Source organism: Polyodon spathula, chromosome 34 (assembly GCF_017654505.1).
Source record: "Polyodon spathula isolate WHYD16114869_AA chromosome 34, ASM1765450v1, whole genome shotgun sequence".
In the NCBI taxonomy this organism is placed as follows: Eukaryota; Metazoa; Chordata; class Actinopteri; order Acipenseriformes; family Polyodontidae; genus Polyodon; species Polyodon spathula.
The window spans coordinates 1,906,657-1,924,428 of NC_054567.1; the positions used below are offsets into that span (position 1 = coordinate 1,906,657).

A 17,772-nucleotide genomic window follows, 5' to 3' on the forward strand; every position below is an offset into this window, starting at 1 on the left:
GGGGCTGTGAGCAGCTGGAACCTTGTTTCCAGAGCTTCTGTGAGCTGGTTCTGATCGGGAATGTCTCTGGGGCTGTGAGCAGTTGGAACCTTGTTTCCAGAGCTTCTGTGAGATGGTTCTGATCTGGAATGTCTTTGGGGCTGTGAGCAGTTGGAACCTTGTTTCCAGAGCTTCTGTGAGCTGGTTTTGATCTGGAATGTCTCTGGGGCTGTGAGCAGCTGGAACCTTGTTTCCAGAGCTTCTGTGAGCTGGTTCTGATCGGGAATGTCTCCGGGGCTGTGAGCAGTTGGAACCTTGTTTCCAGAGAACCTATGAGATGGTTTTTATTTGGAATGTCTCTGGGGCTGTGAGCAGTTGGAACCTTGTTTTCAGAGCTTCTGTGAGCTGGTTCTGATCTGGAATGTCTCTGGGGCTGTGAGCAGTTGGAACCTTGTTTCCAGAGCTTCTGTGAGCTGGTTTTGATCTGGAATGTCTCTGGGGCTGTGAGCAGCTGGAACCTTGTTTCCAGAGCTTCTGTGAGCTGGTTCTGATCGGGAATGTCTCTGGGGCTGTGAGCAGTTGGAACCTTGTTTCCAGAGCTTCTATGAGATGGTTCTGATCTAGAATGTCTTTGGGGCTGTGAGCAGTTGGAACCTTGTTTCCAGAGCTTCTGTGAGATGGTTCTGATCTAGAATGTCTCTTGGGCTGTGAGCAGTTGGACAGTTTGTAAACCTGCAGTATGATCACCGGAGGAGTCCTTGCGAAACTGTCAGAGGTCACTGAGGTGTTATCAAATGCTTGGTTTCTTTTATCTCACTATGTGGTGTCTAATGCTTTATATTAACTATGCAGCCTCAATCCTAACCTAACCAGATATCTATTAACAGTTATTACTTTGTAACAGAGAATAGTTACTTTTTAATCACTGGTAAATGTGGCCCAGTTAATGTAAAGTGTGACTGTGTTATATTCTTTTTTCAAACTGGCAATTACAAAGCCAGTCACTGCACTATCAAACCGTTAATTCACAGTGACACTGTACAGAGTATTGTAGCACGCTGCTGTGGATACAGCATGTAATCAATTGCCTGGATCCCTGTCTTTTCCGGTGCTCTTTGAGATAATCGTGCTGGGATCCTAGGAATCCATTTGCTGCAGAATAACGTGCAAAGAAATGACTTCAGCACAGATATGCAGCTAACTTACATAATTTCCTTGACCAAATCTGGTCTTAATTCCTTAGCATGACACAAAGCACATTCAAAGTTAACATTGTCATTTCTTCTTCACTTTACGAATATCAGCAGAAACCCAGATAACAAGAAGCTACATTTAAGAACAATTATATGAGTTTTGCTCAATTCTCACAGGTTGCAAAGTGCTATCACAAGGTCAAACGACAAGGCTGGTGATTGCAAACTACTGATGTAAACTAGCTATGTACAGCTTGATTTTAAGATTTCATTAACCCTGCATTGATTCAGAGCTTACATTAAACACAGGAAAATCAGACAGATGATTTATTTACCATTTAAATGGGAAGCGTAAATAATGGGTTGTATAACGAAAAGAACAATAAGAACTTGTGCAATTTAACTGGAATAATGTGTACACTGCCCCACACAAGGTGCATTATTATGTGTTATTGTGTGTTATTATGCGTTCCGTGACACTTACCTAAAGTTATAGCATGTCACTTTTAACAAAAGTAAATGGTTTTAGAACCAGTTTCAATTGGTTTGATTGTGTTTTGTACATAGGCTCAAAACTGTTTGTTAAGCAGAAACCATTTATGTGAAAACGTGTTATCATGTGTCCCGAGGTCACAGCTGCACTCTGAAATTTAATTTAATTTAATTGCGGAATAACGGGGATATATTTTTGACCGCAGTAATATTATTAGCAGGCATGGATTCACTGGTGCAGTGTCTGAGTTTACAAGAACCTCCTGGAGAAGGAAAAGTCCCACTGGAAAAGGAAGGTAGGGAGCAGCTTCAGTTAGAACACGGATGGTGCTCTGGCAATCCCGCCCCTCGTGAGCAGCTCTCTTCCTTTATAGGGTGACCGGTCAGGGAGAGTGATTTGATTGGCAGGGTCAATGTGGGAAGCTCACAGAACCACACAGTGTCACTTCCTGTCAAGAAAAATAAGAGAAGAGAAGCAGAGGAGTGGTTGAGGGGGGGGGGGGGGGTCATTATTTACATTTTCAATTGTGTTATGGGGCTTAGTGACACAACATGCTTGTTGATTGATACCATTTACTAGTATTTATTTGTACAGGTTAATATATTTGACATATTTTTCAATTGAGAAGAACACAGCAATTACAACACACTGCTTAGTTGTGGCTAAAAAACTCAAATCTAGGTGAGTCGCTTTCCATGAATGCGGCTTTTCAGCAGACCTGGATACAACCTGATATAACTGAAAAGGATCGTGTTTTGTAACACTAATAGAAAGGGTTAAAGCAGGGTTTACTGTATCCTTTATTTTGGATGCTGTTTGTTGCTTTTAAACAGTGTACCATTCTCTGATACCGCCAATGCTTTGGAATACATGATGTCCCCGACGTAGCTGCACAGACCACGAGCACAACAGAGGAACAAAGGCAGAGCAGTACTGCACTGTACTGTTGTGACTGGAATCACTTCTCAATCTTCACAACTGATTGAAGAATAAGTTTTCTGTTTTAGAATCATGTGTTGCTTTTGTGGAAGCAACATAAAGAGATCTCCAGAAAGGGCCAGTACAGGTTTTACACAGCCTTTTATAAAAGCTTTCCTTTGTAAAAACATAGTAAAGTGGAATAAAACATAGGTAAAGCCTAGAGGGTATGTTAAAGCAAGTATGGCAAACCATGGTACCCTATCAAATGAAACCTGCTGAATAATGTTACCATAACATATTGAATTACATACTGCTTTGTAGTTCTTCATATACTTTACAAATAAATGACAAAAACTGGGACATTTTGAAAACTACCGTGCAATACTGTACTGATATTATAGCTTAAGGTAGACTTTTGCAATATCATTGCATAGTTTCTTTGATTACATGATGTTAAATAAAAGATCTGCATTGTATTTATAGTAGTAAATTATTGACCTGAGGGAAGACTATTGTTACTGACAGGGGGCAATAATGCCTGAAGCACCCTGGAGGTAACAATAGTCTTCCTTAGGGGCATTTATTTTTCCACTATGGTCTGCAGTACATATTTAATACAGGAATCATTTTAGTGTTTGGAGCATCTTTCTTTTGTAGTATGTTTTGTTCATTTTCTGTTAAATCACAGAATCAGTGTTCAACCACTTTCTCAAGTTGTGAGGAGTGCAGGGGAGAAAGGCATTCATTTGAAGAGGGGCGGGACTGATAGTGATGTGATCCAATCACATGACAGACTGAGACTATTAACCGGTGGTTTAAGGATGTTAGGGCTCAATCTATAGCTCAATCTATTTTAACTCCTATCACTAGGTTTTAACCAATCACAGGTCAGAATTTCCAACCACTGATTCATATATAATATAGATTATATATATATATATATATATATATATATATATATATATATATATATATATATATATATATATACACACATTTTTTTTTGCTGCCTTCTAGTACTTTTGGCCATAGCTGTATAACCCTGGGAAATGCATGAGCCACTGATATATAAAGATGAACAGTGCGGGAGACCTCCTAGCCTTATCAGCCTTGCTCTCCGCCACAGCAACATTGGCATTTAACAGAGTTTACTTTCATCTGAAGAGCCACTTCTAAACAAATGTGTGTTTGCAGAGTGAGCTGCCAACACTATAGATGAGAGCACTTTCCAGATGGTCTAAATTACAACTACATGGTAAATTGCAGGCTTGCCTGATTGCTGTGTTTTTGTAGTGAGTGCTTCAGGTAATTTGCTCATAATGATCTTAGAAACTTTTTGAATTTAGCAGCAAATGGAGGAGGAGAAAGAGAATTAACAGGAGAAACTGTTCTTTCTTTTTGCTCACAGCTGTTCTACAAGTGAAAAATCACACCAGTGACATTACACAATAGGAAGTGCGCAACCATCCAGTCTAGTAGAGTTGTGCTTCTATTAATGCAAGAAACCACCACAGACTACAATCAGACCTAATCAAACTTTCTCATTTACTTTTTGTGTATGTAGAATCATTCCAGCATGCATAATGGCTAACAGGAAATAACACAGTGTAACAATTTTTTTTTGTTTGTTTTGTTCCTGGGTAGTAAGTGTTATTTCCTAATTGCTTATGCCTCAAAAGTATAGAAAATGGCTATTATTCCCCACAAACTTTGCTTTTGTGACCAGGACAGTGATATTTCAAAATATCACTATTTCCAACGGGAAAACGGGCAAATGTGTGTCTTTTCGTTCATATAAAGTCAGAATAAATAAGTATAATCGTAAATACAGTATAATCGTAAATCTCGAAAAACTACTCACTTCTAAATCTTTTGTAGTCATTTTTGTATTACTTTAGTATAAATACATGTTAATTTGGATTCATATGTTGGTTTTTTCTGACTTTATGTGAACGAAAAGACACACATTTGCCCGTTTTCCCATTGGAAATAGAGATATTTTGAAATATCACTGTCCTGGTCACAAAAGCAAAGTTTGTGGGGAATAATAGCCATTTTCTATACTTTTAAGGCATAAGCAATTAGGAAATAAGACTTACTACCCAGGAACAAAAATTGTGTTACATAGTGTAATTATTATTTTTTCACAGAACCACAGTCATGCACTGTTTTGGGTTTGTTAGGATTAATTCCACCTGCATGGTGGCCTAAGTGACATGTTGCATCTTAGCTGGACTTTATAATTGTGCAACTAGATCTGCATATAATCTGCATTGCATATGTTAATGGCAGTCAACTAGATTTGAAAAGCAGCTCCTGAACTCAACAGTCAAACACACTAACACAAACTTAAAGTAAAACAACAGTATTTGAGTAGGTGCTGTAATAACCACTAAAATGAAAGCTTTAGAAAAATACACGAGAACACGAGAACCTTAGTTGAATAGTCCCAATAGCACATTATTCTCAGCAACCAGGATCAAGAGAAAATGACAAAACCACACAGGCTTTCAAAACAAAAGGGCAGCCAGATAGACAGAATGATACAGAGAATGCAATCAGTGCTAGAACTTGGAACCATTGAGAATGAAGGCAAACATCAGAACGAGACAAGGAGGTAAAAATACAACATTGCATGAGGATTTATTTTTAGCTATATCCTAAGAGGAGAAAAAATAAATTAAAATGAAAACACTGCCAGGGGCTGACTATTAACTTACAGTAGTTTAAACATACCTAAATGAGTATGCATATAGTTGATTTTTAATAACCAGGATGCTATATCCATTGTTCTTATATGTTTTGAAAGTAGTTTGTGGTTTTACAAGATTCATTTTGCATGAGTTGCTTCACTTGTATGAGTTTTGTGTTTTTGTTAAACTCTTAATTGTGTCTGTTTTAAAAATACTTTATCATGGTTCCAATGTGTGGTGGTTTGGTTTTAATGGTACCTCAATTTGTTCAATTGCTAGTGTTTCCTTCCTGTTGTTAATACCACAAGCACTAATTCCCTAAAACAATACAATACCATTTTAATTAGCATAGCACCGCAACACACTCCATTCTAAAAGTTTACCATACTAAAAGTATATCAAAACGTAATGAAGAATAGTATAAGCATGGTAGAGCATTGAAATGCATTGTAAAGCTGAGAGAGGTATGGTAAAGCATATTAAAACTTGGCAGTGTATATCTATGTGAAAAGCGTACAACTATGGTATATACTCAATATAGCGAATGCCTGGTTTTGAGAGACTTGTAAACTTGGTTACTTTTCTGCAAGGAAAATCGTCACCAGCAAGTGCATAAAGGCTTTGTGTGTTATTCTCCCATGTCGCTTCTTTTATTTTGACCTCTCAGTCATGTGTTGGGAGGCCGAAATGAGAGCCGACCGCTTAGAGTCTGGAGGAAGGGCTACATACTCGGTATGCTCAACTAGCTGCTGAAGTGGAACAGCGAGGATGGAGAGTCCCAGTTTACCCAGTGGAGGTGGGTTGTCGAGGATTTGTGGCACACTGTACAACCTGGTTTCTCAGAGATGTCGGGTTCGTGGCCAACAGTTGCTTCACACAGTGAAGAACTTATCTGAAGCAGCAGAAAGGAGCAGCAACTGGCTGTGGTTGAGACGGAAAGATTCTGGATGGAGATCTCAAGCACAATAGAAAGAAAGCAACGCTGATGTACAAGTAAGTAAGCCGGCCTGAGCTAAGTGGGGGATGGAGGGGGATGATGCTGGGGCGCCAGAATGACTGTTAAGCCCTCTTGAGGTGTTGTGGGATAGTCAACAAAACACCCACATGAAGACTCCAGAGATGTACCCTACTTAGCTCAGTCCGGACGGTTGTCATGCTGATGCGCTGGGGAGACCACACTGGGTTGATCCCCGGAGCCAGCATCACAGCCGTTGTGTGTGCTGATGCGCTGGGGAGGCAAAATGAGCTGATTCCTGGAGCCATCACTGCACTTCAACAATCAACACCAGACAGAAGGATCTCTACATCATCAGATGGAAAACAACGCAAATGAATGGAGATGCAGATGGATCACATTAGTTTACTGCAAAGCTACGTCTTAGTTGGTGCTTATCTTGGCGAGAGCTGAGTTCAAATCAGCATGAAGTTCAACATCTACTCTCATGTAATGGAAATCATAAATACTCCGAAGTGACTGGCAGTTTATAATGGGAGGATCTAAGTTTCATGCAAAGAAGCAGTCCGCCTAAAAACCAGCACCTCCCTGTCTGATGTGGTGTGTTGTCACCATGTAGGCGTGTCAGCGATGCATCCGCAGGTGAGCCGTGTCAGCTGTGCACAAGTCCGCCCAGCAAATATGTAAATGTCATATTTTTAAAACATTGTGATTTATCAACCTAGCAAAGACTGAATAAAAACTGCCAGACGCCAGTGAAAACATCCGTGCATCACTTAATCCAACCCCACTATCTCCAAGGCCACAAAAGGTTGGTTAATAATTCAAAAAAGTATGTTTAGATGACACCTAGACCTACCAATCATGTACTTTTTGTAAGCGCCCCAAATATTTAAATTGAGTTTTTTTTTTAATTTCTTATTGGGGGATTTCTTCCGGACAAAGGGGATTAAAAGGTCAAAGGATACTGTGTACTTTTTAAAACGTTTTGAATGTGTACTATATTGTTCCTTTTGTGGTCAGTCCAAAATAAACCACGTACCCCCCGGTGCCGCGGAATAAGGAATGTATGCTCGTTTTTATGGGTGTTTGTGTGCAGTTTGTAATCAAGACTAATGTTAAAAAAAAAACCTTATTTCGTGGGGTTGTTTTTATATTTTTAGAAATTATGATGTTTTTTAATATGGCACTGTGGAAGGGTGGTGGGTAATTCACTGACACAGGAGACGGACAGGTGGATTTGGACGCACCGCACAGGTGCCCAGTTTTATTTTCAGGGTGCTATTTTCAAGTTTATCCCTCAGATGGCGCTTGGGTCCGTGGTCTGATTTACCAACGATGGTAAACAGAACCACGGGCATACCAAGCGATGGTACACAATACCGGTGCCCTTGCAGGTGTGCAAAGAATTAATAATGAAAACAGAAGGCAAAAAGAACAAGGGAAAAATAACACAATAATAAAACTACAAATAAAAGGCACTGCACTCTGCAGCAATATCCCGGTCGCCACTGCCCGTGCGACCCGGATCTCCGTCCTACGCTGCCGGATACCTAGCTTGCTCCGCTAGACTTTTAAGGGGTCTGCCCAAGGGTTCCCCGCCCTCACTGTCTCGCTGTGACACATTCATGTCTTATTTTCTCTCCCGGCTGGTTCTCGGTCCAGGACCAGAGTTTCCGCACTCTCAGCACGTCTATAAGGGCAGACCTGAGGAAACAGCAGAGCGTTATTTTGTAAGACCAACAATCTCCCAAGACGAGGCTCTCAGCCATTCAGAGAGGGGGAAAGTCCACACACCCACTTTGCCACCTCCCCGTGTCACTGCCATGACTCACAGGCGGTTGTTGGACAACTGCCGCCCTCTTCCTACAGCCTGTGAACACACCAGCAGAGTCAGCACAGATCTCTCCCTGTTACAGGCACATTTTGTTGTGTTGCGATTTTAGACCTTAGTAAAACAAAATCGACTCAAACATACGTAAATATTTTGATACGCACTTGTAATTGATATAATTGTCTATGAATATATAGTTATATATTTTGATTCAGGATAACTCTGATAATCTTACAACTATTTCAAAATGGCTGCATTCGTGATGCGCACTCCCATAGGCATCAAAGTTGTCCACACTGTTTTCCCTGGCCCTACTCCGAGCCTTGTCATCAAATAAGTCTCGGCACTAGGAACAAAAAAATGTGTATCCCTACATGCCAATTTTGATGGTACACTTCAGAAATACAGGAAACACGTCTACCACTGCTATGACAAGATGAGGAGGAGGCTTACTTGACTGTGTGTTCCATTTTTATTTATTTGTTTGTTTGTTTACACAGTGGTGGTGACATTTATTGCATCACCCCATCATTTTAACATGTACTGCTTTATCACCATATAGGTTTTTTTTTTTCTTTTTTCTTGTTTGTTGTTGATTTTCTATTTGTGGTTTTATTGAATTCTAACGTTTGTATGATTTTCTCTTCATAATGCAACATTATTGAAAGTCAGGTTAAATATACACTACATTGTATATATGCCAAAAATGTATTTATACTATAAAAATTATAAAAACCTGTTTGACACATTTAGTAAATGAATTACCAGACACAACAACTGTTTCGCGGGACAAGACAATATAAGAAGTAATATAAGACGCTACTTTTTTTATTAAGTAATAAGTAAGGACATTATATATTCCTTTTAAGAAACTAGTAGTTTCCTGAAACCTCCACAGCATTTGATGGTTGTCTGAGCTGCTGGACAAAGCATTTAACTAGGAATTATAACATGGAGCTCAGAATTCAAGTTCTATGAAAGACGAGTAAATCATCTGACAAATCGTATATCGCGGTCGTGTAGGCTGTTGTGGGATCCTTTGTGTGTGTGTGTGTGTGTGTGTGTGTGTGTGTGTGTGTATAATTTACTATTATACACATACATTCTACATAAAGTAGTACCACATTGATTAAACGCCACGCTCACAGTACACTTGGTTGTGTTAGCTGTGTACGTGCTTCCCTGAGATAGTTTAACAATGTACGCTTGGAAATAAAGAACCAATAAAGTACAATCTATTTTTCACTAGGGACCTGGGCAGTCATGGCTGTCCCATTAGAAAAGGAGATAATATTTGATGGCTGTCTGAATATGGCATCGATAAGGACAGTCTGTCTCTTTTGAGATTTGCACAGCAGACACTGCTCTAGATGTTATTGATTAGAGGTTTGTATCTCTAAGACAATCTTGAGTGACCCCAGGGACTGACTTTCATTAGACTGTTAACCCTTGTCTGGTGTGTGGTTTCCTTTTCTAAATTGAGTGCCCATGGATGATTTGTTATTGTTATGACTTTAAATGAAATTAATTTCTCACCTTGAAAAATGATGTACCGACAGTAATTCCTAAGAAATACAACACTATTTCTGTTATCCTTAGGGCCAACACACTTCCTCCAGTCAAAAACATTAAGAACATACAAATGGGAGTATGGTGGAGTGTCCCGCCCCTTTATGTTTATTAGTGTTTTATGTTGTCTGTAGTGTGTTTAATGTTGGTGTTTATGTATAAAATACACAGGATATAAATATGAGTTGCGAGCACAAGTGTTTAAAAAAAAAAAGTGTATATTTTGTATTTAGGCACGAGAATTGCACAGCACTTCACGTGCAAGTAAAATAATATGTGAGCACGGGGAATTGCACTTTTGTAAATTCACGTGCAGTTGTACCGAGACTCCAATTGAATGACAGTCGAGTCTCGGTACAGCTGCATAAAAGCTGCATGTTTTCACTCACTCGGGGTTGTGTGTTTGTGAGTGGAGAATGGGAGAGACGAGTTTTTGGGGGTTTTGAGAGCAATTGCTACAGCGTACTGGAAGTGCCAGCATGGTAATTGTTTGTTCGGCCACTGTTTTGTTTAGTGTTGTCCGTTTTGTTTACCTTTTTATTTCGGCCTCAAGTGCTGTGTCCTGTTTTGTGTGTTTTGTTTAAACTTTTTTGTTTATTATTTACAATCAAACCCTGGATGCCGTAGCATCACAGATTCACTACCCTACTTTTGTTGTTCTTCGTCCTTCTTCTGGTCTGACGTCACCCCTACAAAGTCATCCTGTTCACAGGGAGGTATTGAAAAAATACTGTTTCAGGGTAAAGTGTTTAATGCTTAATGCTTAGTGAAGTGTGATTTGGTTTCTTTCAAGCCTGCAATATATCATAGATTAGGGTCCTGTACAGTCAGTTACATGTTACATTGGCTTCTGATTTATAGCACTACTGTATTCCTTGCATGAAGATCACATCTGCATCTAACACCAGTCTTAAGCAGATTCATACATGTGTTTGGATATACATACTGTGTATACAGCATAGTATCATTTTTTAGTTAATAAACAAATTAAATAAAACGGCATAATTGGTACCAAACCAAGCCTGTATCATCATGGTCAGGGTACCCCTGAGAGACAGTGGGCACGTTACCCAAATATAACTAATGCTATTGCTTTTAACTCTTAATGCCGGCATCTCAGAAAAGCTGAAGTGACATGATGCATGACTCCTGCAGTCCCTGCAGCTTGTTGCAGGAGAAGCACCATGCTTCAGCTTCCAAGGGCTGAACCAATCTGGAGGTCAATCAGGGGTGCAGGGTTTCAGAGTCAGTTCAAAATGAATGCATTCATTAACACATGCACATGACAATGCACTGAACTGGTTGATTCATTCATTCTGTGAAAACCACTAGAGTATACTTTATATGAGAGCAACACAGAGTCAATACGCTCCTTTAGAGCTTTTCATGATCAATGCCAGAGGTTCCCAACTCTTCATCCAGGACTGCTTGTGGGCTGTTAGTAAAGATGGTTTCCAAATTATGTGACTGCATTTATTTGCTACATGTGACACTGTTCTGTGTCTCATAACATCATGAACTGTCTATTCCTAAGGTGATGAAATATTTCTGGGATAATCTCTCAGTGCTGAAATCATGCACACAATTGCACACCACCTTAGTGTTTAGGGGGTTCATTGCCAAGCATTGCTTCTGATACTGGAGGTCATGCCAGTGCTAATCTTTAATGACACGGCTGTGCACTTGAAAACCTGTTTCTTTTGTATGATGCTTGGCTGTCATTGGCAAATGACAAACAAAGAATATCAGTCATGGTAAACAATAAGTTTGCATTCTTGAAGTGGTTTTGATTAACATGAAAGAGGTTTCTGGGGGGGCGGTAGAGTGGGGTTTAAACTAGCTGAGATTCCGATCTGCAAGCTCTTTAGCAAGTCCCTAATACCTGCAGTGTTTTCTCATTCTGTAGGATTGGTACTGGGTGATCAGGAGTGTGCATATAAGTAGCCTATATATATCAAGTTGTTGGCTGCATGATTTCTGTGCCAGTCTGCAGGTATGCTTGCTGTATTCCCCGTTCCCCATTATATATAAATGTTTTCACATATGGAAATGTCTTGAAGGTTTATGAACTTATAAATCCATAAGCTGGAAACATATTAAAATTGAGTAAGCAGGGAGCTATCTAATGTTGAAAATGTGTACACCCGGTTGTGTGTCCCATTGGTACCACCATATATATTAAGAAATCCAGTTACCACACACTGTTACCTTAGTAACCTTTTGAAATATTTGACATAATACAGGACAATGACAATATGGTTGTAATTCAGCCAAACATGTTACAACAACCTCTACTAAATGATAAAGGTAGTTATTTCTTAAGTGGACCAAAGAGTGTTGCTGAGCTCCTTATGTCAATCACCTTAATTATATTGTTTGTTAAAAAGCCCTTGAGACCAGCTTTAAAATAATGCCACCACTATCTAGGAAACACCTCCTCAGGAGTGGATCCGCTGAGCTGTGTTGTAGTTGAAGAAAATGTCATCAACATATTTAAAATGTAAGCTTTTCCCAAAAGAGTACACCAACATACAATATGTATTGTTTCCATGTAAATTATTCATATGAGTAATAACTGTTAGACTCTTTTTACAGAATCATTCACACTGCTAACTTTTAGTTGAACTACTACACATAATGCAACTGAAGATTGATACTAGTTACTGGAAAACAGTTTGGTTTTCATGCCAATGTGACTTGAGGATGATTTATTAAATTATTTTGCGGCTTCTAGTAGCACAGCAGGAAGTGTATAAATAATACCTGCTTGTGGGCCTAGACAATAAAGACTGGGCTTTTGATTGGGGATAACCTGGGTGTTCACATTCAGCTGATACCACAGCAGGCACTGTGACGGCTATGTGTAGTCTGAGGTGTTATCCTTGGGGCAAGATACAGAAGCCAAAAGCCCAGCTGCTTTGCAGATGTGAGGAATTGTGCTGCACTTGTTACAGAAGTATGGGGTATGGCTCTGCCACAAAAGCACTGAGATTCCCCCACTGCGACTTGGAGGCAACGGCAGAGCATAAACGCTGGAAAGACTGGCTCCGTCACAGGACAGAAATAATTAAATTAGGCCTTCAACTGTACCTCCTTCGATTGTGGTTTCTTCAGACCACAGACACTACGCAGAGGTGCAGATGGTTAGAGGCATAGATAACTCTGGCCCTGTGTGCTGTTATATTCTTTATGATGGACACTCTTTTCCACTGGCTAGAATAACTACGGTGTTAGGAGACCCAAATACTCATCCTCTTGGACATTTTTATCCTGCACAGGAGTGGAAATTAGATTACTATTGCATAGCAGCTTCACCCATTAGCCTTATTGTATAGGCAACAAGCTCAGGTGTCTTATTAAACACATAGTGAAACCAGGAATGGATCATTTGTAATGTATTTATAATAAAATCATTCAAAAGTATTTTGCCAATATGAATTGAGCCCGCGAGGCCCTGGTTTCACCTCTCCCGTTGCATGGCTAAAACAGCAGGTGCTTGAGGGGTTAAGAAGAAGAGGGAGCGTTTAGGGAATTAATTAGCTCCTGCTTTGGGATGATAGCATATATACAAAACTGTTAACTGTTTCATGACACAGTGTTACAACAACAGTTTTCTATTCAGACAAGCTTGAGGCAGTGTTTCATGATACCATGCTATATAACACCTAATTTACTTAAAATGCATAAAAGCTTGAATGTTTGTAACCGACTTATCTGAATGAGAGCAAGGAGCAAGTCGCCTCTCTTGTCCGTCAGGTAGCTCTCCTGAACTTCTGTTAAGATTTACTGACACTTTTTCAGTCTAGTAACCATTGTTGAAATGTTATGGGGCTGCATTATGACTGATAAGTTATGTACAATGCAATAAATATTCATTTCAGAGGCACGTGTTTTGTTATACTAGCGCTCACCTGAAGGTATGACTCACCCTGCACACCATGCAGCCGTGCTTTTACTAGGTGAGCCACTCAGGGGTGGCATTGTTAATTTATTAACTATTTAGTAAAGTAGACAAAAAATAATTGGATACATTGATTAATAAATCGATTCTAGCGTTGGGTTGTTATTGTCCTCACTAGAGTGCTGTGAAATGTGATATTCTGCTTTGAGTCTGGTGGTGGTAGACAAAGGTTAAAGTTCAGTGTGGGGAAACTTCTTGAACTTTGTTTCTTCATGGGTGGCACTTGCCCCAAGCTGTTGTGAGGAACTCAACAGGAAAGGAGGTCACGGTGTCGGGACGGGTGAAGATTAATGGTTTGGCTTTAAAGTGAAATTCACAACTTAACAGCTTGAGAGGAAGAGCTACAGGACACATAGATAGTTATTTTTTCAGAATTGTTTTTTAGTTTAACACATCAGAAAGTAGGTGGAATCGTACAGTAAAATGCCAATCAATCTCCTGGATGTCTTTTCATTTCGATGTGGTCGGTTGCCTTTGGGCTGTTGAGAGTCCCCAGTCCTTCAGGTCATTATTTGCCAGTTAGAGACCTCTATGTCGGTCATTAACACTTCATTAGTACCCTTCTACAGGCAAGGTATAGGTGCAGTTTTATATTAGCGGAAGGATACATTCAGCAAAACATCATTTTAAGTTTAAAATCTGTTGTTTTTTTTATTTTTGTAAAATAATAATTAAGCCATTTTCTAAGTACAATAACACACTTGATGGCGTGGGTTGTGCTTATGTGGTATTGCTTATATGTGTTTCCTCCCCATACAGTCTTTGACAAATTTGTTCTAGTACTGTAATATCCCAATTGAGCATCTATTGACTACTTTAAAGGATAAACATTACTCTGTAAATCTGTAAAAGTGCTCTGTGAACAAACAGGGCAATGCTGAACCAGGAAGCAGCATCTGTCTAAACTCTTTAGTGTTGTATTTGAAAACCCGCTTTAATGGAAAGCAAAGGCATGCTGTTAAAGACATGCTGTATTTCAAATAGTGCCCTATTTCAGGATTTGCTAGTCGTTTGCTTGTTTTTCTTTTAGGTTTGCCAAACCAAAGTATTTGATCTAAGTGATGGGGTCTCCCAGTATGCCTGGTTCCCTTGTGGGGATCCTGCCCAGCAGCAGTCCTTGATGCGGTCCACTTACTGGCTGAAGGTATGGGATCAGCCCTGGTGTGTCATTTCAATGAACAAATCAAGCAAGCTTCAGGATGCTGGCAGTTCTGTTTGTACTTTACACTTTAAGTAGATTATGTATCTTAAACTTGCAGCCATGTAGCAGACAATATTGACCCCTGTTGGCAATAAATGATGCAATGATGACTCCCAAGAGTAGCTAATGGAATGCAGCTGTCACACAACTGTAAACCGCTGCAGCAGTACCTCTACTGGGGTTCGGTGGTAGAGGGATCAGTGGGTCTGCACTGTAGAGGAATTAGTTTTAGATCTACTATGTACAGTATGTTGGTTGTGGTTTACTGTTAATATTCTTGTTGTAATGTTCCAATAGGCTTATTTTGCCCACCCAATGGTGGCTGCTGCAGTCATGATTCACCTGGCTGCAGATGGGACCAGCTTTATGGACCAAAGTCAGAAGACCATCACAGTGCAGCTGGTTGATACCAAGGATCAGACTCACGACCTGGGTAAGAGATGCAGTCTAGGAGCGGCTACAGAGGAAGCAGAGTCCTATCCATCATTCATGTATTGCCAATCATGGCATCTCACAAATAGGCGAAGTCGTTGCAGCTTTTCATCAAGCTATTATGCTGTACTATTCTTTGCTTTTGCAATGGTATGATCTTTTATGAAGGTCTCAGCTTGAACCCTGATGTATGTTATTAGTAGATGAAAATCACCCTTGTAAGAGTGCCTCTGTCCTGCTTCTATTTAACAGGGTTCCAGGTTCTGAGCTGCTGGAACAACCCCCTGGTCATCCCAGTCATTCATGACCTCAGCCTGCCTTTCTATCGGACCAAAGCCATCACCATTGCCTTTTCATCACCATATGTTGCCATCTCTGGGGTGGCTCTGCGCTCCTTCCAAAACTTTGACCCCATCACTATCAGCAGCTGTCAGAACGATGAGATCTACAGTCCCACCGGGCAAAGGTGAGACGGGGTCTTATTGGTGCATTCTGGGCTGGTGAAGGGACCCTTTTCTCTTTCGGTCATGATGGTTTTTGTGAATTTGCGGTGAGGACCAATGGCTAGAAGGTCACCTTTTCATTTATCAGTTATTAATAAGTTAGTCAACTTAACTATTTACTAAACATCTATTCAATTCCAATACAAGACAACACATTTACCATGTTATGTTTTCAACAGATTATGTTTTCAATAGACAGCACCTATTTTGCATTTTGGTCTTAGTGGATCCTCCATTGGCCTTGGAGACATTGGAGACATTGGATATTCTCTGTCTATTTCAAGTTCAGGACTCCAATCACATTCTCAAGAAGTTTTATCTTGCTACTGGGTATCTTGGTAACAGTTCCTCTATATTTCAGTCTCTTGGAAATACAGTATAAGGTTATACTCATGACCAGCATTGTAGATTGCAATGGTAACTAAGTGGGATTTGATCCTGCAATATACTGTCCAGGACATTCTGCATGGATTTGCACATTTTTACCATTCGCTTTTATGCTTGCCCGTGGTTTTCCCATTTTGTCACTATTGGTTAATACATTAGACTGTTGAAGGTGCTAAACATCTGTCAAGTTGTCTCTGCTTTACCTTGCTGCTGTTTCCTACCTTGTATGAAACATGTAACAAAATGTGCAGAAGTAGAAGCATAAAAAGCATACTATGTGTTGTTTTTTTAAACTGATCTAACTCTTGGAGCGTGATTGGGTTTATCCTGGGTGGCCCATCTCAATCTTAATTCACTTAGGAGGCAACCAAAATGATCCCCAGTAGGGATATGGAAGAAGGTATGTAACTTTAAATGAACCTCCACTTGCTATAAACGATAGCAGATCTTTTGGAAGGGGCACTGGGTGGGAGGTGGAAGGCACACAAGCCACAACAGTAAAGTGAAATAAATAAAGGCAGACAACAGTACAAAAGTACAGTGGACTCAAACTGTGCCAGCTAACGAGTGTAACAACGATCTCAGTCTGTTTTCTAGCATATTCCTACAATCTCAGCTTGTGTTGTTTAATACGAATGCTAACAATCATAATCCTAATAATAAGAATAGAAGAAAGTGCCAGTTTTGACAATAGTTTTCTGTATGTATCTGGCACCCTGAAGTGTGTGAGATCAAGTTACAGATGAAAGCTGCACAAGGATGTCTAGCCAGATCCCTTTTTGAGAACTGGACTGAACTCAGAGAGGCAGGCGAGCCAGAAATACTTTGAGGAGGAACAGGGGGCTGTTTCACAAATACCAGCCTTTTTAATGTCTTAGAAAGAAGGCACTTCTCCACATTCCTCTATGTCTCATTTAGATCCAAGCCCGGCAGTGTCCAGTGCTTCAGATTTCACTGCTAAGATTTCAGCAAGAGCGTTTTATATTAAGGCTGAATTTTGCTTGATAGACCTGAATATAATATGATTTCTATAGACTTTGTTTAGTTGGTTTGTTCTACTGATTTATATAGGGTTTAGTAATGATGTGTAGAGAACTCCTTTACAAGCCTCACAGTCCTTGAAACCAGGCAATACGCACCTGCATTTTGATAAATGGTTGATATTGCAAACAAACACGAATGAATGCATTGCATAGCTACCAGCACAACAAAAGGATATGCAGAAAGTGTACTTTCTCTTTCAACACCAGGCCCTTGTATTCATTTTTGTAGTTTACTGCTGAATAAGAGAGTGCTTATAACAATTATAAGCAATACAGTGTTTGATTGGGAATGGTGCTTCTATGTCTCAGGAAGCACTCCAAAAACCTGGGGAGGTAGCCCTAGAAATGACTTGTGTGAATGAGCTTTAAATTGTGCTTTCATGGGTAATTAAATAAAAATGATTTATCAAGTAGACATGTCTAAATAGAGGGATTGTTTATTACAACTGATCTGTAAGAACAGAATCATGCAAATGCAATCCATGCAGTTTGTTGAGAGAAGGTTTTTATGTTTTCTGAAATGAGATTTCCACTTCCTGTTTCTGTGCATTGCCTACTGTCCATGCTGCTATTAATTTTTTTTGCATTTGTTGGTATGTAGGAGTTAT

The 17,772-nt window shown here is 39.8% G+C and overlaps 1 protein-coding gene across 1 annotated transcript in view; it reads left to right on the plus strand.

Annotated features, from left to right (window-relative positions):
* LOC121303634 (pappalysin-1-like) overlaps nt 1-17,772 on the plus strand; it is a 188,830-nt gene that overhangs the window by 106,590 nt on the left and 64,468 nt on the right. Inside the window, exons 11-13 of the mRNA XM_041234437.1 lie at nt 14,629-14,742; nt 15,097-15,232; nt 15,484-15,697. Of these exons, the coding sequence (XP_041090371.1) occupies nt 14,629-14,742; nt 15,097-15,232; nt 15,484-15,697 (464 nt within the window). The remainder of the gene's footprint in view (nt 1-14,628; nt 14,743-15,096; nt 15,233-15,483; nt 15,698-17,772) is intronic.